A 27,684-nucleotide genomic window follows, 5' to 3' on the forward strand; every position below is an offset into this window, starting at 1 on the left:
TAATTTCTTGGACGGCTACTTTTTACTTCTACCTGAGTAAAAATAAGTTGAAGTAGTGGTTACTCTCACTTGAGTACAGTTTTCTGCTTAGAAGCGGCTTTATAATAGTGAAAGTATTTATTGTGAATGGACCATGCGCGTTCCCGCTGTGAAACAATCAGGTGACTGCGCGCCCCCGCGGCAGCAGCGGGCGGAGCCTGCGCGCGCCGCCTTCATGAGGCAACATTGTCTCGGTAAAAGGCACTTATCCAGCGTGGCACTATTTTTTTCCTTTACGCAAAAACTAACCCAAAACCTCCGTTTTCAGCAGAGAATAGTTTGATCCTTTTGGACCAAGCAACAACTGAAGGAACTCTTATGTGATCTACCTGAGGATTTGCGGGATAACTTCAGTAAAAAAGTGACATTTTGGTTGATTTCTCGACGCGACCGGGTCCAGCTTGACGCTGATAAGAGAGGCTCGACTCCAGCCCAACCGTCCTGACATGGACACAGCGATCATTCCTGAAAAGAAAAGGTAATGTCGCGGCTAGCTGATGCTACCCTTTGGGGTTAGTCTGGTTTTTAGGGCACTTTGAGAGCTTTGGTGTTTTGTTTTGATTTCTTTTTACTGCCAGCCGTGACATTACGGCCTTAATTTCAAGGTTAAGAGCTAGTTTCCTCTCTTCATTCGTCTCGGTGCTCTGCTAGCGCGACTAGCATTTTAGCATGCGGCTAACAGCGGGCTTTCACAATCAAAAACTACATTTTAAGCATGTTACCATTAATAAATATTAATTTAAGATTTTTAATCGTTTATTCAGTTGATCCCGTTTACTGGTGTGTCTGATTTAAGGCTTTAGTCACCTTTTTCTGCTTTCTGCATTTTATTGCGCTAGCCTTGATGCAACAAGAGCTTTATTTACATTTGATTGACGGTATTCAGCCAATAACTCATCTGTGCAGGTGTTTGGTTTGATGCTTTGACAGCGTTCAGTGAACAGCTGTATTTAGTTTGTGCTGAAATATTAACAGTTCTGAGTTTAGATGTGATAAAATAAGTAATTTAAAAGCGGGTTTGTGTTTGTTTTAGCCACTGAAAATAGCCAGAAGTTAACTCTGTTAGTGGGATTACATCTGCCCACCAGTAAAAGGCAGAAACAACTTATTTATGGCTGCTGACGTTGTGCCAAAGGCCAAGATGTTGACCACAGGTGCTTAGCGGATGAAGCTTCCCGAAATAGGTGAATGAGTTTCAGATTAATACAGTAGTTTAAGGCCATATTCAGGCGACAAGGGGTTCCTCACATCAAATCTCCAAGAGCTTTTAACTAGTAGTAACTGATTATAAATGAGTTTTAGACAGAACTTAATGCATTTGTTATCTATGCACTCAACATTTCTATGTAAGTAATGTGTAGAGACATTTCTTTAAGGTGTAAACTTAAAGAAACCAATCAATTGGCTACAGATTAAGCACAAAAACAGATTTTGTTCTGTACATATTAATTAAATACATCCACAGTAATCCATTTTTAGTGTACCAATTCCCAGCAAGCAATTTTAAACACTTTTTTTGAGTTTAGTTCAGAAAAAAGGTTAGTGTTTATTATTATTTTATTCATAAATGGGGGAAAATACTTATCTATTAAGGAACCTTTATAAGTTGATGATAAAGGACGTATTTTAAATCAACATTAACCATGAAGATCCTGGTTGTTGCATTTCTGATTATAAAAAAGTGTGAGATAATAGGAAAAAGATCAAGGTTTCCCCCAGAAAACTTGCTAAGCTCAGTGGTTGGGGTGCTCTGCAGTCATTCATCCAGCGTGTGTTTGAATGAAAAATGTTTAAAGTTTACAAATTTGAAAATACCACTCGATCATTATGTCTTAATGGAAAATTAATATATGAACACCAACTATAAAGTCATAAAAATACAAACATAACAAAAAACTTAAATAAATAAGCAATGCTAAGCCTGGTGGGGGCACAAATAAAGCCTGGTGGCCAACCAGGCTTATATGACACTGGGGGAAACTCTGAAAGATGTCATTGTCAGAAGTTACAATAATCGTTTCAAAACAATCATATAAGGAGAAACAAAAGAAAAGAACCCTAAATCTTATATTTACTGACTATAAACCAGCCAAACTTTCTTAACCTTTAATTACTGGTTGTTGTTGCATTAATTATAATTTTAGGTGGACTCTGACTAACAAAATCCTTTGGCTTTGCATTTGTTTGACTTGGAGGTTTTGTTGTTGATTTTAATATTCAAACTATTTGGTCATTTTGCTGGAGCATGATTCCAAGGCAACACTGGATAACAAAGTCCGTAAATCAGAAAAATGTCGTCTCTAAATCCTTCTTTGACAGTTTTGTTTTAACTGATTCGTCTCCCTTGAAATGACAGAATCCGGCCACCTTTAATACAATGCTGGGAACATAAATTGTGCAATCCCAACTCTAAAGACGGGTAGCTGTTTCCTCAAAATATTAGCCAGGCCTGGCTGCCTGCGTCAGATGTGAGCTGAGCTGAGCTGTGTTGGTTTTATACAGTTTCTTCATTGAATACTGACTGTAGAACGGGGAAACCTGTTTATTCATGCTGAAACTATACAAACAGTCATGGGAGAAGTGTTAAGTTTGAAATATTGTTTTCAAATCCATATCCTGCTACATATTCTCAATTCTAACTTGTTTGTTCAGTAATAATGGGAGGATGTTTGGGTAAAATCTGTGGACAAAGACAAAAGAAACTTCGTTTAATGGGATTTTCAGAGAGCCATCAGTAAAAGAAGCAAAGCCAGGGCCAAAATAATATATTTTCACCTTTAGTTGTAACCAATTAAGTTGTAAAAAAATATGCACCATAATTTAATTCAGTCCAATTAAAAACATCATCCTGAGAGAAAAAGTCAATAAAATTTAATCACACAAACATTTAAAATAGTTATGAGACAGTGAGGCAGGTTCAGTTTACTATTCAAATTAGTTTCAAAAGTTTTCTAAGGAAACATACGATTGTTTTGTGATTGACTTGATAAAACTTCTTGGTGTTTAGTTTTTGGGGTTTTTTTTGGCCGTACCAAAATTGGTTTATTTTGCAAAATTCTTTTTTTGCATCACACTGGTCACATGATCAACAACAGGATGCAGCCTGGTCCGCTGCAGGCCGGTCCGCTGCAGCCTGGTCCGCTGCAGCCTGGTCCGCTGCAGCCTCAGCTGCTTTCTGAGCGGTGTCTTGGTAAGACTCATCTCATCCCTTAATCACAGGGGCTTGACGTCAACAGGAGTGGCCAAGTGTGTGGTGGCTCAATGGCTGGCAATTAGCAACTTGCTCAGAGGCATTCAGGCAGCAGGCGGGTTACAACACGGTTAAGAAACCCGGTTCTTGTGGGCTCGGAGCACAGATGTGTTTTGGTTTTTGGTTGATTTGATAAATGTGTGGACATGACCTACTTTTGCTCAACACATTAGAGCTAAGTATAGTTGGCGTTAATGAGATTTTAGAGAATATAAACGTAAATTTTCATAAAAAATAAATAACCAATTTGGGCTTCTTCAGTTCCCATTTCAGTAACAGACATTAAAGAAGAAAGCTGCTAATTCTGCACCTTTTTCCTTGTTGATTTGTGATAAATTTAGCTGAGAATGTCTCAAACAATGCTAGGAAGGATGCATGGTGAAATGATGTTTGATTAGGGGTGATATTAAATGTAACTCCGTCTTTCCTTCCTCACACTGATGACTTCAGAGTCTAAGCAGACATGAATCTATTTTTCCAGTTCCATCGTCACTTTTAATATGCATTTTATCTCTTATCTGTGCCTAACTCTTTAGAGACTGTACAGATTTATCTGCTATTTATTAATGAACAGCAGCGTTGACTAAAAGTTTAAAAAGTTGCTACGATATGTAGCAACGTTTGCTGGACGATAAATTGTCCCAGAAGTTATCGTGATAAATGATATTGTTTTTTTGAGACCATTTTTAGTTCAGTTCTAATGGGCATTTAACACTGGATTTGACTCTATTTCCAAAATAAATAACCAAAACAACAAATAAAATTAATTATGAGGTACCTGTGAACAAATTATCCTTCAAAAGAAAAGCTAGTTGACACCAAACTGAAGACTTTTATCTAGTTTTTGGTATAAAAAACTATACCAAAAACTATCTTCAGTCGTATTGATTACTGTAACAGCGTCTTCACAGGTCTGTCCAACAAATCAATCAAACAGCTGCAGCTGATCCAGAATGCTGCTGCTGGAGTTCTCACTAAAACCAGGAAGATAGAGCACATAACACCAGTTTTAAAGTCTCTCCACTGTAGCTCAAAGAATAGACTTTAAAATACTGTTGTTAGTTTATAAATCACTGAATGGTTTAGCACCACAATACATTAAAGATCTGCTGTTATTGTACCAACCTTCCAGAACCTCTCAGGTCTTCTGGCTCTGGTTCTGCTCTGCACCCCCAGAACCAGAACCAAACGAGGATCTATGCATCTATGCACCAAAAATCTGGAACAAACTTCCAGAAAACTGTAAAACAGCTGAAACACTGACTTCCTTTAAATCTCAACTAAAAACCCACTTGTTTAGAGTTGTATTTGAAACGTAATCAATTGCAAATTTTTTGCTGACTATGTTGTGTTTTTATTGTTGATTCTATGTTGCATTGTGTTTTTGTGTTTGATTTGATGTAAAGCACTTTGAAATGCCTTGATGCTGAAATGTGCTATACAAATAAAGTTTGATTGACTGATTGATAAAGAGACAGAAAAAGTCAAGCGAGTGGTTTAATAGATTTATTTCCAGTTTGTAGTGAAACTTCATTAGTTCCTTCAGTTGAGTTTTAATTTGGCTGAAAATGAAAGTTTTCTCCTTTCTTGGATGGTGACACTGTGGAAACTGAAAGGATTTGGGTTTGTACATTACGACGGTTTAACTGGAAGCTTGTGATCTCGACTTGAGTGATTCATAATTCAGATTATTGTTGGCGTTTGTCAGTTGGATTAAGCTTTCCTTAAATCCCAGTTTGTGGTTTTTTTTTTGGATGTAGCAGGATAAACAGATGCTTAATTTTAAGTCTGGAGGTTTTACTTCAGGAAAGATTCGACTCCTTAATCACACAAGTAGATATTTTACACCAATATGTCAGAAATGATCATTAATGGGAATTTTTACTGCATTTTATATGTGCATATAGGACACAAAAACCATCTATAAAAATAGAATAGTTTTCACTATGACTTTGAAGACTTTAAAAAAAAAAAGTTTTTAATTTTCTTGCTGTATCTTTGGACAGTTTCTGAGTTTAGAGGATGTAAGGAATAGAGAAGCTGGTACATTTTCAAACAAGCAGAACTAAAAACTAGTTTGAAATTTTGAATTTGACATTTTTGAACCCAAAAATAATATTTATTACCATCTTTAAATGTAACTTTTACTCACTTTGCAAATTGCAGTGAAGAGGTTTGTGGCAGATTTGATCTCTTGTTTTTGTAAAGTTTTGATCTATAAGAGAGAAAAACGTCGACCTGTTTTTGTTTGTTCTTTTTTTATCTTCCCTTTTGGGGACAGTCATTCCTTATTTATGTTAGGAAGAGAGGTGATGTCACACAGTGTGTGTGAGAAAGCAGTCGGCATGAAGCTTTCACTGTTGGGTAAATATTTTAATTGTAAACATCTTTAGTAAAGTTAAATATGGACCTTACCTTTAAGATCTTCAACAAACTGCCAGCATTTCCAAACTAGACAAACTTCCTGTTATCTAGTGAAAGTCCTGCTCTCTCTCCTAGCTTGATGCGTCTAAATATTTTGTGGTAAAACACTTCTTGTAAGCCAATTTGTCCTAAATCAAGTAAAATCAAACTCATTTAGATGCAAATGTTACAGGTCCCTTCTGATAGACTTGAACTAATAGATTTTGATAAATATCCACAAGTAAAACAAACTTTTTCAAAAAGAGGAGGGATACTTTTTCTGTTTATGGGATGTTGATATTGGGGGAGAATTATTTAAAAGAAAAGTGGATTAGAAAAAGTTTTACTGGTGCTTTGTGTATCATTAATTGGTGGAAATTCAATGTTATTGAAAAACTGCTAAAACCTACATTTGTTAATATATCTGTATTTTTTTTAAATGTGTTGGTTCTTTATTCTTTTATGAACTGAATAAGTAAAAGAACTGGCATTATTAAAATCCATTGTAGGAGCTCCAAAGTCCTGCAAATTAATTTACCAAACTGGCTGCGTTTCCATTGCAAATGTGCTCAAAACTTTGTTGTTTCTCCGCTACAGTTAAAAAAACACGGATTTGCAATTGTGATGATGCGAAAGAAATGTTTTCACCACGAAATACATTAATTTCAAAACAATAAGAAAACATTTCATCCTATTGCCAAAAGTTTCTAAAAAAAAACCCCAAGAGTGTTTTTGAAATTGTTTTGTTTCTACAAGGTGAATTTGTTTGATACATCAAATTGTGCAATTTTAAGTCTAATGCTAATGCAGCTACTGATAGAGAAAGTAGAGAGCTTTCACTGTTTGTCCCTCAGCAAAGGCATCCACACAGAAGAGTGTTGTTCCCTCAGTTATCAAGGTTTCCCCCCAGAAAACATGCTAAGCCTGGTGGTTGGGCAGTCACTGTGTTTTTGAGTTAAAAGGTTTTTAAAGTTGATGGGTAGCTTGGAAATATCATTTGATAATTATGTGTTATTGGAAGATTAATACCTGAACACCAACTATAACGTCTAAAAACTGCAAAAAAAGGGTTAGGGTGCTCGGATTTATTATACTGGTATAATAAATCCGATACGAGTATTTTTCAAGCTTTGAATTAAATCTCAACCAGACTCTTATCGTTTCTATACGTTTGTTTGGTGTAAATGGGAACCATGTTTCCTGGAAAAGCTAATCTGACCTACCTGATAGTTACACCACAGAAAAACCCTTTGTGTGTGTCCTTCTCTGCTCTCTTGTGGGTGCAACAGTGTTTCTACGCTTTGGGTTATATAATGGGACGACTCTTATCATCATCACTGTAAGCAGGACGGAGCGATAGGGAGAGCAGTTCTCCTCTAAAGCAGGTCAGCACAGAGTAACTGAATACACAAACAACACTGGAAACGACAGTCAAGGTGATTCTCCTGGGGGGGTGTATGTATTCTTTATTTATTTCTCCCTCCCGCAGCTTTTGATCCACTTGGTCACATCTGCGAGTTCAAACTTTGTTTACATTTCAACCCTCCTTGATAAATAAATTATTTGCTGACGCAGGCTGGATTGCAAACCAAAAAATGTGAAGTGGAGAGCCGCTGGCTGCGGTCGACTGGATTATTACTGTTATGTAACAACGGGCCTCTTGGCTGGCTTTCAGAAATAGCTTCTTGTCTTTACTTCATCTGACTGCTATCTTATTGAAAATGTTAAGTTTGAAAGTGTGCAAGGTGAAAAACCTGATCTGGAGTCCTTTTGGTCCTTTGACCTCATAGGAAACAAGTCGCTACGTGTTTCTATAAGTAGATTTATAGGTTAGTCGAATGTTTCAGGTGATTTAATAAGGTGCTGCTGTCTCTGAAATGCATTAATTTGAACCCCTGCCAGCTGTTATCGGTTGTTCTTGAGGATGTTCAGAGGTCGTCTATTAGACAGCAGCTTCACAAAATGGCCTCCCAGGTCTGTAATCTGAGGCTGCAGGGGAACAGGAATGTGTTTTTATGTGGGTGCAGGTTGGAGGTGAGGGGAAAAGATTCAGGGGTTAAGTAGGGATGGAACGATTAACCTGATTAATCGTGATGAGTTGATTATTGATTATATATTACCTGGACAGCTATAAACAAAACAATGTTTTTACAAAATAAAGAAGTTCTGTAGGAAAAGAAGCTGCAAATCATTGTAGCTCTGAAACACAATCTGCAAAAGGGCAGAAACGATTAATCGGATTGATTGTGATTAATCGATTATTGAAATAATCGTCAACTAATTTTGTAATTGATTAATGGCTAACTGGAGCATACAGACATAAAAAAGACTGTTTGCTAAAAGATAAACAGATATATAAACATAAAACTATATGCATTTTCCATGTAAGATACAAATCTTGTTCTGTAAATGTTTTAGCATCTTGAATGCAAAATCTATATTTTATTTGTACAGTTTTGGATTAATTATTGCTCTGTGTTCTGTTAGCAATTGACCTTTTTTACATTCTACCTGGAAATATGTTGTATCCAGAACTCCTCAAGTATCATAGTTTTAACTTGATTTACATTTTTTAAAAGTACCTTTTGCTATCCAGTTATTAATAATCACCAGATTAGCTATGTGCTGTATTGATGTTCAGTCAAATGTAACAAATATTTAGTAGCTGCAGATGCTACAAATGTTTTAGCATATGCTAAAAGAATTCTATCATTGAATTTTCTACATTAAAATGTCTTTTTTTTTTAAGAAAAATGAATGGAATAACTTGTTTACTTGCATATTTTAATGTATTTCTACTATTGTATAAAAAGGCTAAAGTGCCTAACTGAATTTCTATTTGATTAATCACCAGAATAATCAATTAATTGATAGTCTAATAGATTAATCAATCACTAAAACGATAGTTGCAGCCCTAGTTGTAAAGTGCGTTCTTGTTGTGTAGCATCTGTCAGATGTTCGGCAGCAGCTGATTTGTGACTTCCTGAGAAGCAAAGCCTCAGACCTGAAAATCTTTTAATCTCAGCAGACCAATTATCTTTGCAGCAGAGCAGTTAGGACGTCACATGCGTGTAATGGAAAGTTTCATTTTCAAACCTGAAGTCCCCTGTTGCTCTGCTCATTTTAATCAGCTGCTCTTGTTTCAGAATAACAATAACGGCCTTGGTCAGAGCTGGTAGTGCACACCGGATCGATTTTAATTGGATGTGCGTTTGGTTGCAGAGTGCTTTCTAAACTGTTGTACTTCTGGTTTGGTGCGGCTCCAGTGTCGTCTAAATCGGGTCTCTGAAGTGCCGTAAAATCTCAGAATCGAAAGGAAAGAATCAAAGCTTTTTGTGTTGAGCTGCAAAGTTTTTATCTGAAAATCTGGTTTATTGGGGTCACTGATGCTGCAGAATGTGATTAATCTGTTTCCCTCCTGTAAACGTCACGATTGGTGTCGCGCTCTTCCTCTCGGGAAATCACATCCGTGGGTCGATGATGTTTCTGAAGATGCTGCTTTGATGTAGCTTTCTGCTAGAGATGCAAATTTGGATTTCAAATTTTTTTTTTCCATTTATGGCCACGATTCAATTCAGAAACCAATTTTTCAAATCAGTTGGTCTAAAGATTGTTTAAATTATGTGATTGGCGAGGATCTACGAGGGTCCATACATACCATAGTTGTCCCAGAAGTTATTGCGATAAATGATGAAATTGTAATTTTGAGATCATTTAAATGGTAATGGCATAACAATGCATGAACACATTCTCAAAGATCAATAAACTTTAAACTCTAATGAACGTTTAACACTGGAACTGGAAGACATTTTAAATATCCAAAATAAGTAAAACAGAACAACAAATAAATTAATTATAAAGCTCCTGTAAACAAAGTTTTTAAAAAAAGGATTAGTAGAAATTTAAGCACCAGATTGTTAGTAAAGTTTATTTATAAAGACATAAAATCATAAAGCAAGAAAAACACAATAAAATCTTGATTTAACAACCTGGGAAAGTAACTGTTTTCATTTACTGAAGACTTTTATCATCCAGTTTTTGGTAGAAAGAGAGAAAAACAATAAATTATGCAAATGGAAACTATTTTGCTCATTTTAATCGATTTATATTCCATTCTGCATCTAAATCTGTCAATTTATATTTAAACAAAAATAGGTTTGTGTATTAGGTTAGCTTAGCTGCCTGGCTGTTTCTTAAATTACAGAATAATTACCTGAGATACGAACAGTGGGTGAGTGGATGCATAATGCCACCTGCAATATACTAATTATATTCTAAAACTGTTCTTTGAGCATTTTGAATCGAGTAGCGAATGTGATTCTTTCTAGAATCGATTATTTTCTGCGTCTTTCTCGTTGAGAAACCCGGATCGTGTTTTTGTGACTAATCCACGGCCTTTTTCCACGCAGGGTGAGTTCGGAGCGCAGGAAGGAGAAATCGAGGGACGCGGCGCGATGCCGTCGCGGGAAGGAGTCGGAGGTTTTCTACGAGTTGGCCAAGCAGCTGCCCATCCCCCACAGCACCAGCTCCAACCTGGACAAGGCCTCCGTCATGAGGCTGACCATCAGCTACCTGCGCATGCGGGAGCTGCTCTGCATCGGTCAGTAGCCGCCAGCGGAGCGCCGACGGTTCAGAGTGAAACATTCTGCTCAGCAGCTGTGATCACAAACACAGAATCTGCATTTCTTTTCCTACTCATCCGTATGTAGAGCCTGTATGTTGGAGCTGATGGTAGCAGACTCCATCATTCAGTCAATAGCTGGGGTCAAAGGTCATGTGGCCAATCTCGCCATGTCCTGATGGAGTTAAATGTATTTTTTTGATGATAAAAATTATTTTGTACGACTGAATGTTGCTGCTGTCAAAGGTCCAGAAATAATCTTCTTTCTGACACCAAAAGCATGAAGAAGTGTGATTATTATGACTAAACTGGACACAGTAAAGCAACTTACTCATATTTTGTACATTTATTTATAGTTTCTGTGCTCTCATGCAAGCAACAGTGGAGAAAATATTTTTTAAAAAATCTAATTTTAGCTCAAAAAATTAAATGAGAAAGTAATTAAATTGTAATAATACAATTACAAAGTTTGTTTTCTCAAAATTAACTCAATTTGGAGATTCTTTATAGCCCAAAACAAGAATATACAAATAAATTCAGTTAACTGCAAAATCATCTGAATATAAGTCCTGATCACGTACAGCAGGGGTGTCCAAAGTGTGGCTCGTGGGCCATTTGTGGCCGTTGAAATGATTCTGATCAGCCCTCCGACACCCACTCAACACCATTAAATTATTTTTTTTTTTAACTTTTAATAAGTCCAAGATCTTTTTTCATGTTTTAAATCTTTAAGGATTTATAGATTTAATTATAATTTTGTTTATAATCAAGATGGTAAAACTAAAAAAAAGAAAAATCACAGTAAACTAATTCAAGTAGCTCAAGTTGGCCAACATTGACATTAATTACACGTTTAAATGTAAATAACCAAGAAAATCAACTCAAATATCTTCATTCTGCAGATAAATCAGTCTGTTTTTTCTGCGCCTGTCAGTAAATGTTTCGGACAGTTTCTGATTACAGTTGCATAATCTAATGTTTTTATCTTATCTCTTCCAGATGAGCCAGTGGCAGAGGAGACAACAGAACTGGATATCCAGCTAACCGGCTCCTACCTGAAGGCCTTAGACGGCTTCCTGGTGGTTCTGTCTGAAGACGGAGATATGATCTACATCTCAGAAAACGTCAACAAGTGCCTCGGCCTGGCACAGGTTGGTCCGTTTCACATGATTTTATGTTGAAATCTGGGAGTTTTCAGCTAAATGGAGATCAAATGATTTATGTTTCCCAACTGAACACTTCAGTGTCACACACACTGCAAAAACACAAAATCTTACCAAGTATTTCTAGTGCAAATATCTTACTACACTTCAAATAAACGTACTTATAAATGACTTTTCAGCAGGATTTTGAAGCTTGATTTTAATAAAATAATTCCTTTAACATTGATAAAGTTCCAGCTCCACTGGCAGATAATTTCACGTTTGACATGGGTAAAATGTCTTGTAATAAGTGAAATAATCTGCCAATGGAATTATCACTTTTTCATTAATATTAAGGGATTATTTTCTTGAAACAAGCCAGTATGTCTTATTTCAAGTGAACTGAAATATTTGCACTAGAAACTAGACCAAAGTTACTTGGTAAGATTTTATATTTTCGCAGTACGAGACCTAAAATAATCCCATCATTATGTACTTTTACTTATCAATTAATAAAATCCTAATAATAATGTGACTTTTAATACATCAAATATTGATGTATAATCTTAAAAGAAGCTCTTATATCTGTCTGAAAAGTTGCTTGTAGGTCAGTTTTGTCTTATTTCAGGTGCATTAGAAACCAGACCAAAATACTTGGTAAGGTTTTCTGTTTTGAAGTGCATTCTGGAAATATCTTTATACACTTGAAATAAAAAAAACTAACTTTTCAATAAGATATAGGAGCTCGTTTTAAGTCAATAAATCTTGAATATTGGATGGAAATGGAACTGGTTCCATCAGTACGTTATTTCTCTTCTAACATCGTTAAAATCCCTGGTTATAAGTGAAATAATCTTCATATTTCTTCCGTTACTTGTAGGTCAGTTTTGTCATATTTCAAGTGTAGTAAGATTTTTGCACTAGAAACTAGACCAAAATATTTGGTAAGGTTTTGTGTTTTTGCAGTGCAGGTGTAAGAACTCGTTCATGTCTGCCTGAACTGTTTCAGTTTGACCTGATTGGACACAGCGTGTTTGACTTCACGCATCCCTGCGACCAGGAGGAGCTGAGAGAGATGCTGGTCTACAGAAGCGGTGAGCAGGTTTCACTTCGGGATGCACCGATTCTCTTTTTCCACTTCCGATACCGATGCAGATATCTGACATTTAGTATAGTCCAATACGATACAGAAAAGCAGAACTGGATTGACTTAAAACCTTGTTTTATTTCTAAATGTAATGAATTACACATTTATTTGGTTCCTCTGCACCAGTACAGCTCAATTAAATGCACCAGTAACCTCATGATTTTGGTGAAACATCAACTTTATTTTGTTCAGTCAGTGGAATTAGTTGTAAATAAGGAAACTGAAACTGACAAAAACAAAACATGGAAAAATAAACCAACAAACGTTATTTCAAATGGTTTAAAAAGTGGAATTGGAAATAATAAATCAGAGCATGACACATAGAACTAGACTGAATAGATCTACCCTTAGGGATCAAACTTATAGATATTAATATTGGATCTGTGGACCTCTAGTTTCACATCTCATTTAAATCCGACTGTCTGAGGTGTAGCTGCAGCTCCACTTCCTTTTTCTGTTTGTTTTTTTTAATCTCGCCACAGAGCAAACCCTTTAAACCTTTATGTCTTCTCTTTATGCAAATGAGATCAGCAGGTTGCAGTTGTAAAGAAAACCCATAAAACCGTTGGTAGTTGGAGATAAAAACCCTCGCTGCTCTTTTACGACTCTTAACCGACTCCATTTCTTCTCTTTTTTTTTTGTGCCACCAGGATCCAAGAAAGCCAAGGAACCGAGTACAGAGCGCAGCTTCTTTCTGCGGATGAAATGCACGCTGACGAGCCGAGGCCGCACCGTCAACGTAAAGTCCGCCACATGGAAGGTAAAGCAAAGAGAAATATCTGCAGAAAAGCATTAAAGATTTAAGTATGAAACAATCCTGCTGCAGGTTGATTAGATTTCAAAAGGAGGATTTTAATAAAGCTTCAGGTTAAAGTGGTAACTCGGTTATCCTCTCAATAATCACATTAAGTGTTCAGAAAGGGCTTTGAAGCTTTTCTGTTTCACTGCAGCTGTCATGGCTGCAAAACTGGAGCTGCATAACAGCCAGAGGCGGGTAGAGTTCCCAAAACTACCCGAGAAAGAGAAAATACTTCAACATATCTTTACTAAAACAAAACGTAGCCGTTCAAGAAATTACTTAAAAATAAAAAATATTCTGTAAAAAGTACAGAGTAACTGATCAAATTATCAATCATTTCATGTTTAAAAATTACCCAAATATAAAGTTAAGTGGAGATTTTTGGTATTTTAAATATCAAAATGACAATTATTGTTATAAACAAAAAAATAACAAAATGTTGACTTTTTTTTTTTTGGATTGGAAATCAAAAGAGGATTAGTAAAAAAATACATTTCACAGAATTGGAGCCAGAAGCTAAAATTAATGTCACAAGTTTTGGGTAGAACATGTTTATATATTTTTTGTCTGTATTTGTTTATACAGTTTTGACTTAATTACTTCTCTAGGTGTGGTGTTGTTTCAGCAAATTACAATTTTATTAGTCTGCATACTCCAGTTTACCAGTTAATCTATTACTAAATTAGTTATTTCAATAATCGATTAATCAGATTAATCGTTTCAGTCCTTATCAAAACTTTTTCAAAAATTACTTTAAGTACTTCCAGACTTTTGAAAAGTTTGGAAGTCGTCCTAACCCGGCTCATTTATCCGCCATGTTTGTTTTGAAACTGTTTCTCGGGAGAAATCTTTGATTTTCCTCTCCTGACTGGTTTTCTGCAGGTGCTGCATTGTTCGGGTCACGTGCGCGTTCACAGCAGCGAGCAGAGCGCCGACGGCCACAAGGAGGCGCCGGTCCCATACCTGGTTCTGATCTGCGACCCGATCCCTCACCCCTCCAACATCGAGGTTCCTCTGGACACCAAGACCTTCCTCAGCCGCCACACGATGGACATGAAGTTCACATACTGCGACGAGAGGTCAGGATTGTTTCTAGCACGGTCCAGTAGTGACATCTGGTGCCAAGCGGCAGTACTGCAACAAGTGTTTTTTTCTCCAGGATCACTGAGCTCATGGGTTACGATCCAGAGGACCTGCTGAACCGTTCTGTGTACGAGTACTACCACGCTCTGGACTCAGACTATCTGACAAAGACTCACCATCACTGTAAGCTCAGCAAAAACATCCACAGCTTTTTAATTTATTTGTTATTCATTAGATTTTTACCAAGGACTATTAGAGCCACAGTCTGAGAAAATTTAAAAATACAGGAGTAAAGATTTATCATGAGATAAGCCATATTTTGAGAATAGTATAAATAATGAGAAGTTGGAATAATGATGAAAGTCGAAATATTGAGAGAAGTTGGCAAAAGTACGGGAATAACGTTTTCGAAAAATGTGTGAATAAATCCAACAAGAATACAAGAATAATGTCTTCAAAAATATCAGAACTCCAAATATTTCAACATTGGTCACAATACGAGAATAAATTCGCATTGATAAAAGAATGAAGTCAAAACAAGGAGAGTAAAGTTATATTACAAGAAAGGCGTAGTGTTATGACTTTATTCTCACAATATTATGTTTCATTTTTGTGATTTTTAAAATTAACATGGCTTTAGTACTTCATAGTTTTTAATATGTAACAGTTTATACAGTATTGTGCAGAGAAAGGATAAATAAAAGTATAGACATATAAACATGTCAAGTTTTTTACTTGTCTAAGGGACGAGGTTGAACAACGTATGACGTCCCTCTCATATTTTAATCTAGTAATTACTTTATTCTGCTTCCAATGTTGTGAGAAAAATCCCATACAAGTTACAGCTGAAGTTTTGCATTTCATATATTTATAATTTATATTTTCACTTTTAAGTCTCAAATCTCCCACATTAATAACAAAATATTGCTTAGTACCAGAAATAATAATAATAGACCAATAATGGTGATAGTTTCAGGCTAATATCCATTCTTGACCTTGTTTTTGTTCCAGGACTTGATGTTTATGATCATCTATAATCTAAATCTTGTTTTGTTTTTTGTTAGTGTTTGCAAAGGGCCAGGTCACCACAGGTCAGTACCGGATGCTGGCGAAAAGAGGCGGCTTTGTGTGGGTCGAAACTCAGGCCACCGTCATCTACAACAACAAGAACTCGCAGCCTCAGTGCGTCGTCTGCGTCAACTTTGTGCTCAGGTACCGAAAAGGCTTCAGAACCGGCAGATTTTAACTCGGAAAAATGCAACCAGAGGTGAAGCTCAGTTTGGTTTGATCTTTCCGTCCTACAGCGGGATCCAGGACGAGAAACTGATCCTGTCTTTGGAGCAGACACAGGAGACGAAGCCGGTGAAGAAAGAGGAGGAGGAGGAGCAGCAGGATGAAGTCAAGGCTGAAGTGAAGAAGAGCGAGGCCGTCCAGGCAGACGATGAGGAAGAGGAGGAGGAAGAGACCCCGGAGCAGAAGCTGCACCTAAACTTCCAGGATCTGGTGATTAAGCAGCAAGAGCAGGATTGTCTTTACAACCTGCTGAAGGGGCATCCAGACGCCCTGATGCTGCTGGCGCCGGCAGCCGGAGACACCATCATCTCCCTGGACTTCAGCCGCCCCGGTTCGTAGTCACATTTACTGCTGAAATAATTAATCGCGATTAATCAGTTATTGGGGAAAAAAATCAACTACTTTAGCAATCAATTAATCGTAAACTGGAGTATACAGACTGAAAAAAACTGTTAATCTGCTGAAAAAACAACACACTTAAAGAGGTAATTAAGTCAAAGCTTTACAAAATACTAATTTAAAAATGTTTTTAAATATAGTTTGAAAGGAAATTAAAACAAAATCGTTTTTTTCAAGTAGGAAAATTATTTGAAAAAGAAAATCAAATTTCAGGAGGGAATCTGAAACTAATGTATCAATTTTTCCACGCTAGTATTGATCCAATACCGATACTGACTTGGTATCAGTATTTTGGATCTATTCATCCACCAGTGAAAATATTCAGAAAAAAACTTCTGTTAATCATCTTTTGCATCCAGTTATTAAACAGTTAATCAAAAACCTAAAAAATACTTTAAACAGGTTGAGAAGTTTCATTTTAGCTGCAGATGTTTCCTTAGGTACAAATAATCAAATGTTCACTAAAGTAATGCTATATTAATATTATTTTATGTAATAAAAAATTAAAAGAATTGTTTATTTTAATATATTTCTGGTATTGCATAAAATAAGCTTACGTGGTTAAACTAAAAGGTCAGCAGGATTTGCCCTTTTTGATTTGATTAATCGATCATCAGAACAATCAATTAATCATTAGTTTTATAAATGTAGTTGTAAACACATTGCCAATGTTTGCAGTATTGCTTTTATGGCTGAAGCGATTAATTGTAATGAATCAATTATTGAAATAATTGTCAACTAATTTATCGATTAATCGTCAACTGGAGAATACAAACTCAAAGGTAATTTTCTGAAATTATTTGAGTGAATCTATTAAAGTATTTCTAACATCACATGAAAAGGCTTAAGTGGTAAAATGAGAATTTGTTATCCAACTAATCATCTTAATAATCAATTACTAAAATAATAGTTTGTCGCATTTTTGCACAGCGTGACTCTGTTTCCAGTCCGGTTGGTTAAAACAATCTGATCATTTCAGGCACAGAGTCAGAGACTCACCTGCTGAAGGACGTCCCTCTGTACAACGACGTGATGCTGCCCCCCTCAGGCGACAAGCTGCCGCTGCCTCTGTCTCCTCTGGCGCCCACCGAGCCGCCGGAGCCCGCCAGCAGCGCCGCTGAGGAGGCAAAACCTGACAGCTTTGCTCCAGCTCTGTCCTCTAAACCCCCCAACAAACCCTCAGAAGTACGACTACGACTTCTTAAAGTTCTTCCTAAGCCTCATGTTGAACAGGAACTGACCTGAATCGTTTCTGTTTAGGTTGACAATCCTCTGGGCTTCTCTTTCCCCATGGACACAGAAATGAACTCTGACTTTAAACTGGACCTGGTGGAGAAGCTGTTTGCCATCGACCCAGAGCCCAAAACTCCCTTCAATGCGGAGGTAAAGACCCGGAGATTCTGTGGTTTTCAGCTCCTTATCTCAGGTAGAAATGAGAAATTATAAACAAAATGTGTGAGGCTGAAACGATTAATCGTGATTAATCGATTACTGAAATGATTGTCATCTAATTTAGTAATCAACTGCAGTATACAGACTAAAAATATTAAAAAATACTGCAGTAATTAGGCCACAACTACAATAATCAGGGAATCCCATGTTGCATTTTAGGCAATAAGTGCTAATTTTCTTATTTAAAAAGGAATTTATTTGTGTATTTTTATGTATACTGTATAAATGAAAAATTTGCAGAATGTACCAATTTATTTATCCGATTAATCTTCAGAATAATCGATTTCAAGGACCATTTGTGGTCCTTGAAATTATTTTGATCAGCCTCCAAACTGAAAATTGTATTTATTATTGGGCATGTAAAGCTAAAGTAAGGGGGGTTGAGGGATCTATGCTAACTGTTGCATTTTTAATTTAGTGAATTTTGTAGTTTTAATTTGCCGGTTTTGGCCTCAGGAGCAAAACGTTACTGGATTAATCAATGATGAAAATAACCTTTAGCTGCATGAACATTAATTTCCTCCAGGGGATGGAGGACTCTGAGCTGGAGATGTTCGCTCCGTACATCTCCATGGATGACGACTTCCAGCTGCCCTGCCTCGGCTCCGACGAGCCTCTGTCTTGTGGACCAGTCAAAGCCCTGGAGAGCTGCCCGGTCCTCGTCACGCCGGACGTCCACAGCCATCCCAGCTCTCCGTTCAGCGCGCCAGAGAGTCGCCCGGCTTCTCCGGCTCCACCAGAACCCGTCGGCACGCCCCCTCCTGCCGCCGTGGCGGCAAACGGGTAACTACTTTTCTAGATGAACTTTTAGGGCGGTTGATACACGATTCTCATCCAGTCTGGTTCCGTTTGTCTTTTTCTGGTAGTTCTTGATTTCTAATTTGTGTTCCCAGTTCCATTTATGAACGTCTACTCAGAAATAAACATCCATAAATTCATTTGTCTGTTGATTAATCTATTTTAATGTAAATTAATTGATTGTCTAACGATTAATCAATTTTTGGATTTTGAAGATTTAAATTATTACGTCTCCATAGTTCAGAGCAGGGGTCTCAAACTCAATTTCCCCGGGGGCCGCTGGAGGTAGAGTCTGGGTGAGGCTGGGCCGCATCGGGTTTTCCACAAGAAAAGCTCTTACAAAAACATTCCAATGTTAGCAAATGACTTTATTTTTATTTTTTAAACACAAAATAAGATGAAAAAATAAATAAATTAACAATTCATAAGAAAAAAAATTAATCAGTAATAAATAAATAAAATATAATAATAACACAGCAGCTATAGAAGACTAGATAAATGTAATTATAATATTTCAGATTCAAATGGCTGTATTAACAGTTCTTTAACCTTTAACTTTCTGAACATGAATGGAACATTGAACATAAACTGTTATGAATATAACAGTTTATAAACAGCGCTTCCTCTCGCATAGCCGAGCCACATTTGGCTTAAGGGAGGAGGCAGTTGAGACCCTAAGTAGAGCTTGAAGATGCTCGTCAGTAAGTCTGGACCTGTACTTGGACTTATTGAAGTTCAAGGTAGAGAAGAGCTTTTCGCACAAGTATGTGCTCCCAAAAAGACACATGGTCCGCTTGAACATTTGGGAAAGCTCAGGGAAGCTGGGTGGCAATTCTCTCAAAAATTGCCCAAGCTTGTCTGCTTTTCCACTCACCTCCCTGAACTTGGCTTTGAGTTCAGAGTGGCACTGCGGGTCAATGAGCTCCATTTGAAGCACTGTGATTGGTAAGTTAGTTCAGCTCCGCACACAACACTGAAAAGTGCCAATCATATCAAACTCGCGGGCAGTGTTGGTATAGTTACTTTGAAAAAGTAACTTTAATCGAACTACTGATTACTCCTTGAAAAAGTAACTTAGTTAGATTACTGACTACTTGATTTGGAAAGTAACTAAGTTACACTAAAAGTAACTTTTTAGTTACTTTCAGCAGCTGCTAACAACACTCCGCCTCCTGTGAAAATCACATTGAGCTTTGCCAATACTTTTTTGTAAGCTATTTTATAATGGTAACATCAACAATGTGTCTCCACTGATAAGGTTGAACTGAAGAGGAGATTGTAGAAAAATAAAAAACGTGAGTAGTTTGTGTGGTCCACTGTTGTCTGGAAAACTCTAAGAAGGATTTTAAAGCCCCCCCCCTCCCCGGCCTCCAGGTTCTGCGTTACGGCCCTGCATTTGGTGTCACTGCGCACAGAGCTCCTCCTGCAGCTCACAGCTCAGATGGCTGCACAGATTTGCGACACTTATCTTAGTATTAATAATTAGAATTAAGTTGCCATTATAATTATTGGAAACTACGGACACGTTCATTCGTGGCTGTTTTCACGTTTATTGCGCTGTTCATATTGGTCTCGATGTTTGCAGTTTTCTGGAGCGCGACGCGAAGCTCGACATCATTCAGAGGTAATACATTAACTTGACATTAACAAAGACACAGCGGTACGGATCATCTGAGAAATGATGAACAGGGAGAGACTGACTAAAACTACCTTAATGACGAACAAATTCTGGGATTTAGCTATTATGACTCTCTGCTTATTTCCAAACCCAAATGAGCAACTTCACGTTCAAAAACGAGCCCAAAAAGGCGCAACCCGCCACTCATTAAATCGGCAAGCAACTTTAAAAAATGAAGCCCAAAGCCGCTTGTAATAATCGGACTTGGCGACAGAAACTCAAAATAGTTCCAGTTTTTCCACCAACAAAATGCGCATCTCCCTCCATTGTTTACATTTCTGTCGCATAGAGACGTCGGTCACTCGACAAGACGAGTAGAGGAAATATGATTAAATAACAAAAGAAGATAGTAACGCAAAAATGATTTTGATAAGTAACTGTAGTCTGACTACTGGATCTGAAATAGCAACGCGTTAGATTACTCGTTACTGAAAAAAGTGGTCCGACGTCAGTAACACGTTACAAATTAACGCGTTACTGCACAGCAAAAAGTCCAGTGTTAATTTAACTCCCACAGATTTGATTTTAACACTTTTTCAGTGTTTATATAGTCCACTCTCTTTTTGAGTTAAATTAACACTTTCAAAATAGTTAAAATTTTAACACTTTATCAGAGTTACTTATTTAACTCACAAAACAGGGTTCATTTAACACTGTGGGATATAATGGATAACACTGATCCAAGAACAAAAATGTACCACTTTGTTAGTGTTGATTTAACACTTTCAAGTGTTATTATTCCAAAAAAAGTTACTTTATGATTAATTATAATAATTATTAAGAAAAAAAAATTGACACAAGTAAATCAATTTTGAACACTTTATTTTTGCAGCTGTGTTTCCAACATTTTAAATTGTGGTACAATGAACAAACATTCATTAGAAACGCCATAAGAGTTTTGAATATCAAAAGTCTTATGAAATTTAAGTTCAGGGATTTTTACTAAATGCCTTTCTTCACTTTGAACAATCCTGAAAGCATGATGATGATCATCAAATGTTTCTGTGAATAGCTGTTTAGATAACAAAAGAAATGTATTGTTAACTAAAAGTACATCACTTATCTGACAAAACACTGGCATCTCATCTTGAATTGTGCTGCAAACAGCAAGTCCTTGTCTGCATTCAGCATCCTCAACTCTAACCCAGTTGGTTGAAAAAACATCTCCTGATGAAATCATTTGAAGCATTTCTTTGTTGACCACATCTTCATCTTTAAGTGAAATGTTCTGATGCCCAACATCAAGGAGGAATGGCTGCAGACCCCGTTGACCCTGGAGATGCTCCTCTAAACTGCAGCATGACTAAAATTAAAAAGATATACACCAAACATAAGAAACAAAACATACAGCTTTATGATACATGTTACATAAAAAAAAATTTAAGTATGCCCAGACATCTTCAAAGCTATCATTCAAACATCTGTATTTATGCATGTCTATAAAAGGAAATAGACAAATAATTTTGCATATTTTAAATTTCAATTACCTTATGAAAGACAACAAGTCTCTCAACTGCATCACTTGCACTGATTTTTGGAGACTTCTGTCCTCCTGGTTGCGGTTGAAGGAGATGTAAGAGAAGTAACAGCGACGCCATTTCTTGGTCATAGCCTGAAGACAAATTTATAAATGTTTTCAGATATGATATCAGAACTTTATGAGTACTCTGAACAGTCAACTATTTTCAGATATATCTAGGTACTTACTAGATGTGTTAGAGAGGTCATCGCTTTGAAGACTTTCCGCTGACTGCACCAAACTTCTCAACTCAGGTGTAGAAGTTAAACGCTTAGCCTCCTTGATGACATTTGGTTTGAAGATCACATCCCACTTCTGCAGCAGTCTGGATGAGGTTTCTTCACTGAACAGAAGACTGAAGTCTTGATCAATCTTTAATAACATGTAGAAATCAAACCATTATAAGAAGGTAAAAATCCACATTTAAAGACTTTTACAACTCACTTGAACACTTACCAATCCTTTTGTGTCCAGGAACCTCTGGAACGTTGTCAGAATATCATTTTTTTCCACTGGGATCTTTAATAAGCTTGTGATGGTGCTCAAAAGTCTCTCTCATCTTCTGAAAGATCACAGACCTGTCTTTTGTGTGGTTAAGCAGAGATATGGCCTCCTGGCAGGCATTCCCATCAAGTTGTTTTTCAGCAATCACAGTTCTCTGTATATTTGGGGCTCCAGATGAAGTGTAATTGGTGCTACTTAGTGGCACAAGAGATCCTCTTTGAATCTTCCTTAGGACCGTTTTAAGACGCCATGAAATGTATCCAGTGCTGCTTGCTGCATCATAAAAGTGCTCCTAAAAAAAAAAAAGAACAAAAATTAATTGCAAAATCACAGTTTGGAGTCACAAAATAAAGAGCATGTTTGATTGTAGAAAAAAACAACAACAAAAAAACATTACATAGCCTTTTTTGGTGTATGGATCCTTGAGGGATGGGAAGAGCGTCACTATTCCAAAGGCATACTTCTCTCTGATTGCTTTAGTGGGGAGGTGCCAAACAGCAGATTTTAAATTGGTGATTAAACATTTTTTTCAATTATTATACATAAATTAAACATTGTAAAAACAAACATACCCATGTTTATCAATCATGTCAGCCACCAGTATGTTCACCATTTGTCTTCTTGTGGCATCAGTTAAGGTTTCTGTAGTTTCATACTCCTGCAGAATTTCTTCACCACCAGACTTGCTTTGTAGGACACCTTCAGCCAGCTATAAAATGAAGAAAAAAAACAACAGGAAATATGCAGATTACCAAAATATGACAAAACATGTCTGGGCATACAAAACAGAATTTAGAGACAGTCAAAAAATATTGTTACATTCTTAGCAGACACTGAGTTATTAGCATTCTCAGTTTTTTGCTTCTTGCGTGGTATCTCATCCAATAGTATGGTTGATGTTGATGCATTTGAGTTGAAGCTCAAGTCAGAGTCAGAAGCAGATGACCATTCTGAGTACTCTGAAGAGAGACAATAGACATCAGTGACATTCTTTGGTAAAATCTGTATAACAGTTGACTTAATTTGCTTTGATATCTCACCATCATAGCAGAAAACTGTCAGTACCACATTGCCTTGTCTAAGGAGGTCACCGAATATTTCTTCGTCAACTTCAGTATCTGTTGCATCTTTGTATGTCACTTTGCCATCAGGTGGCAGGCAAAATCGTTCAATGACTGAAAAAACAAGGCAAGATTTAGAGCCTAATTCTGTAATTAGCTGGATTTTTTTAAACTAACAGTTACTTGATATTGATCATGTGATTAGTATGAAACATATTAATGAAAATACAATGGATTACTCTTTTTACTTACCACAAATGTGTACAATATGTGTTAAATAGACATATATTGAAAAGAATAATGCCCATGCCCCACAGAGATGTTTAATAAATAACAAACCTTTCTCATGAAACTGATTAGAGTCAAACAGCCCTTCGACCTCCTCCAACTTCACGTACTTTTGCAGGTCACCATACTTTACATGGATCAGCATTTTATTTAAGCATGGGATAAACCTAGACAAAGCAAAATAAAGTATAGGTCAAACGTTCACCTCGCTGTAAAGTTCCTGGCTATTTGTGGGGCGTGACTTCGGCTCGTTGATGTTCCACGGAAGCTAATAGTCGTTACCTCTTACATTCACAAGGCCAAAATTACCATTTTAAACTGCAAAACAAAATAGAAGTATATTTTTCGCGAGCATATGGTCGGACAAAATATGTTTTGTAAGAATTACCATGATAATAATATCAGGTGTAAGTGCTACTAGCTACCAGGTGGGCTACTAGCTAACACGTTGTGTAAAATTGTTGCAAAATGGACATATTCAGCTGCCTTTCAATTATGTTGTAATTAGTTGAAAAAGTCAAATCACTCACTCTGTCAATGTAATAGTGCTGGACAAAAGATTTAGTAAGTTGGACACTTACCGTGTAGAACAGGAGATGAACAAAATGGAGCCGAGTTCAGATTGAAATCAAACGAAAACTGTGAAGCGGAGGGGAGGAGCTTATTTTCCTCCCAGCAGAGTTGATTCAACACCAACGCAATCAACTCTGCGAAATAACTCCAACACTGGGCATCATTTAAATCGCTAAATGTTAAAAAAACACTTAATGAGTTAAAATTAACTCTGACACGTCTAACCCTGAAATTTTAACTCTCTACTTTTTGCTGTGTGACATCACTGCTCGCGGGCCACACTAACATTAAACTTTCATATTAAGGTGGGGGCCACAAACTATCGTCCCGAGGGCCGCAGTTGGCCCGCGGGCCGCGAGTCTGAGACCCCTGGTTCAGAGTGATGTCGCCCAAGGCGGCCATCTTGTTTTACAACTTTTATTTATTTGAACTTTGAATTCAGGTCAACACTACGACTAATTGTAATGGTCAAAAATAGTCATAACATTACAAGAATACAGACATAGTAATACGAGACAAATGACCATAAAGTTGAAATAATTCAAGAACAAAAGTCTTAGTAGTCCCAGAATATAGTTGTAATATTAGGAGAATAATAGTAATTTCATACGAACTTTAACACAAAAATAAAAATTCAAGCTTTTTTCTCTTTAAAACTACTTTTTTCTTGTAATTTTAAGACTTTTTTCTGGCAAGATTCTCTCTTTATTTAAGTATTATGACTATATTCCTCTAATTAAACAAAAATTCTCGTAGCCTGGCCATAATGTTTGGTGAATAACTCAGAAAAAGGATGATTGGAGTAAAACCTGCTTTTTGAAAATATTTTCTGTCATTTGTCATTATTGTTGTTATTATTTTCTTTTTAGAAAAAGTGAGAAAAGAATTATTAAAATTGGATCTTGAATGAAAAGATCAGAGATTTTATTCCCAAGCCGTATTCATCTGATATCCATCAATTCATTCATCCATTAATTTGACTGTCGATCTATCCATCCATTCCTTTACAGTCAGTTTTTGCTAAATCCATATTTAAAGCCCAGCTTCTGTGGAAAATATTTGTACTAATGGGAACTGGGAATTCTGGGAAATGTAGTCTTAAAATCAGAGCTCTGAGACGGCAGTCAGAAACCATGGTAACAGCTGATGTTGTTGTGCTTCAGGGTCACACAGCCGGAGAAAGAGGTTCCTCTCAGAAATCTGGCTGCTCAGAACATCCAGCGGAAAAGAAAGCTGAGCGAACTGAAGGAGATCATTGAACAGGTTGGTCAGGGAGTTGATTTAACCAGCTTCGTTTTTACAGGATGGTGTTTAAACTTTAAATGTGTGTCGTCTTCAGGGAACTTTGACCCAAGAGCCGCCTGAGAAGGGCAAAAAGCTGAAGGCGACAGAGCTGGGAGCAACCAGGACCATTCTTCTTCTGCCTTCAGGTGAACAACATGGAAACCCTTAAGGCTGAAACGATTAATCGTAATGAATGGATTATTGAAATAATTCTCAAATAATTTAATAATCGATTAATTGGTAACTTCAGTAAAAAGACTCAATTATTATGTGATGCTCCTAATTGCAGCAACGGAACAAATTAAAGCTGTTTTTACATGTTTGATCAAACTTGAAAAGGTTTTGGTGAACTGGTGCAGAGCTGGCAAATAAATTTGTAATTCAGTACATTTATGACTGACTAAAAATAAAACAATGCTTTTAGGTAGTGGCCGATACTAAACCTTTGATATCTGTATTGGAAGTGAAAAAAGTGTATTGGCGTATCTCTCCTTTTAAAGATTTTAAAATATTTTGTAAAAGACTAAAATTTTAATTTGACCACTTAAATTTTTCTTTAAGTGGTTAAAGAAATATTTGTGGAATGTGCCAATATTTTAATCCAGATTAATAGATCCTCAGAGTAGTCGATTGTCAGAAGTGTAGATTAATTGCTAATTTATCGTAAGAACAGTTTATTAATAGTCAGAACAATCAATTAATCATCAAATTAATTGTCAGAATAGTTGATAGTCGGAATAGTCTACGAATCGTTGCAAAAGCCGATTAATCGTCAGAGTAGTTGATTAATCGTCAGAGTAGTTGATTAATCGTCAGAGTAGTTGTTAGTAGTTGTTAACGGGACTCTCTCCGGTCGGTCCAGATGTGGCCAGCCGACTGTTGGGCACCACCTCGGACGGCGGCGCCTCCCTCTTCTCGCTGCCGCAGCTCACCAGCTACGACTGCGAGGTGAACGCCCCCTTGCAGGGCCGCCAGTACCTGCTGCAGGGGGAGGAGCTTCTCCGCGCTCTGGACCACGTCATCTGAGTCAGGACTTCACTTCTGGACTAGACTGGACACTACAATTATGCCCTGACATTGTGACTCTTCTTTTTACCCTTTGACCCCCACTGCCATTTATTTATGTATCTGTTGGAGTTTGACTTTAGTCCAGCTGCTGTTTGTGCACCTTATGTGATTTTTGCAGCATTCCACGGCGACAGCAGCATCTTGGTTTCAGTTCGAGGGATTGTCAGACATCAACTCGCTCTCATTTCTTCCTCCTCTCCTCTTCCTCCTCCTCCGGGGAGTCTCTCCACACATGGCGCCTTCACCTATGACCCCTCTCCAGCGGGTCACAGAGCCTGGCGTTACTGCCAGCAGTGTATTGTAAGCTTCAGTCGCACAACTTATATTTTCTTAAAAAGAAAAAAATATTACCAGCAATATATATTAAGCCTTTTTAAAGTAGACCTAGATCTAATGGAAAATGTTTTTTGTTCTTCCCATACTTGTATGTTGTAGTCCTCAAGTCTGCACTGCAAAAACACAAAATCAAAGTATTTTTGCTCTCGTTTTTAGTGTAAACATCTTAGTTGTGTCTTATTTCAAGTGTACTAACTTGCAAGTAAATGTTCAGCAAGATATAGGAAATCGTTTCAATTTAATCTAATATTGATAAAGATGACTAGTTTCATTGGCAGATTATTTCACTTATTACAAGAGATTTTCTCCATGTTATAAGTGAAATAATTTGCTTTTCTTAAGTACTTTTTCATCAATATTATGTAGAATTAAAACAAGCTCTTTCATCTTGATGAAGTTATTTGTAAGTTAATTTTCTTAATTTAAGCGTACTAAGATATTTGCAAAAAATACTTAAGTATAGTTTTTGCAGTGTGATCGTATCTTTCTGAACCTTAAATGGTTTGAATGTTCTCTCCATTTTAATAGCCTTCTGTGAGCTAATTACATTTATCTGTGTAGCAGTACATGTCACTTTATTACTTTACTGTAAGTGTGTGTGTGTGTGTTGCTGTACATATGACAGGGAAATTTAAATTTTACTCACTTTTTTCACTTGTTTCCCTCATGCAGTATCAGGATTATTATTTTTTTTCTTCAACATGAACAGACTTCATGTTTTATTGCCGAGTCTGAGGAACTCAAAGCAGTTCGAATAGGTGCGATTTTTTTCCTGTTTTTCTTTCCTTGTGTGATCATTGTCGTCATAGCAACAGTTGTGACCAGACAGGCTTATTTGCTCTGTTGAATGGTAGTTTAAATACCATTCTTCTTTGCCATAGTGTTGAGTCTCTCATGCTTCGTTTTTGCTGTTTAACAATAAATGGCTTTAATAAAAATAAAACTGA

At 36.9% G+C, this 27,684-nt stretch overlaps 2 protein-coding genes across 9 annotated transcripts; one reads left to right on the plus strand and one right to left on the minus strand.

The window, feature by feature from the left end:
* Positions 1-164: 164 nt before the first annotated feature.
* On the plus strand, positions 165-27,680 carry hif1aa (hypoxia inducible factor 1 subunit alpha a). The gene is made up of 15 exons (XM_044142201.1): positions 165-517; positions 10,102-10,292; positions 11,313-11,464; positions 12,465-12,549; positions 13,253-13,362; positions 14,284-14,480; positions 14,561-14,667; positions 15,549-15,696; positions 15,789-16,108; positions 17,156-17,361; positions 17,437-17,559; positions 18,155-18,411; positions 25,213-25,312; positions 25,389-25,479; positions 26,196-27,680. The coding sequence occupies exons 1-15, from the start codon at positions 486-488 to the stop codon at positions 26,357-26,359; spliced, it is 2,283 nt and encodes a 760-aa protein (XP_043998136.1). The 5' UTR covers positions 165-485; the 3' UTR covers positions 26,360-27,680.
* On the minus strand, positions 20,466-25,206 carry LOC122845790. 8 transcript variants are annotated; one of them, XM_044142207.1, is made up of 7 exons: positions 24,058-25,206; positions 23,528-23,643; positions 22,947-23,302; positions 22,700-22,836; positions 22,525-22,618; positions 21,592-22,419; positions 20,466-21,407 (listed from the first exon to the last, which is right to left on the minus strand). In XM_044142207.1, the coding sequence occupies exons 2-6, from the start codon at positions 23,619-23,621 to the stop codon at positions 22,123-22,125; spliced, it is 978 nt and encodes a 325-aa protein (XP_043998142.1). In that variant the 5' UTR covers positions 23,622-23,643; positions 24,058-25,206; the 3' UTR covers positions 20,466-21,407; positions 21,592-22,122. The 8 variants fall into 8 exon arrangements, 6 of the variants coding, with proteins under 6 accessions (XP_043998142.1, XP_043998144.1, XP_043998141.1 ...); XM_044142209.1 differs by having other exon boundaries at positions 22,947-23,086; positions 23,168-23,302; positions 23,528-25,206; XM_044142206.1 differs by having other exon boundaries at positions 21,592-21,995; positions 22,080-22,419; positions 23,528-25,206.
* Positions 27,681-27,684: the final 4 nt, after the last annotated feature.

This window comes from Gambusia affinis, linkage group LG16, assembly GCF_019740435.1.
Source record: "Gambusia affinis linkage group LG16, SWU_Gaff_1.0, whole genome shotgun sequence".
NCBI classification, from domain to species: domain Eukaryota; kingdom Metazoa; phylum Chordata; class Actinopteri; order Cyprinodontiformes; family Poeciliidae; genus Gambusia; species Gambusia affinis.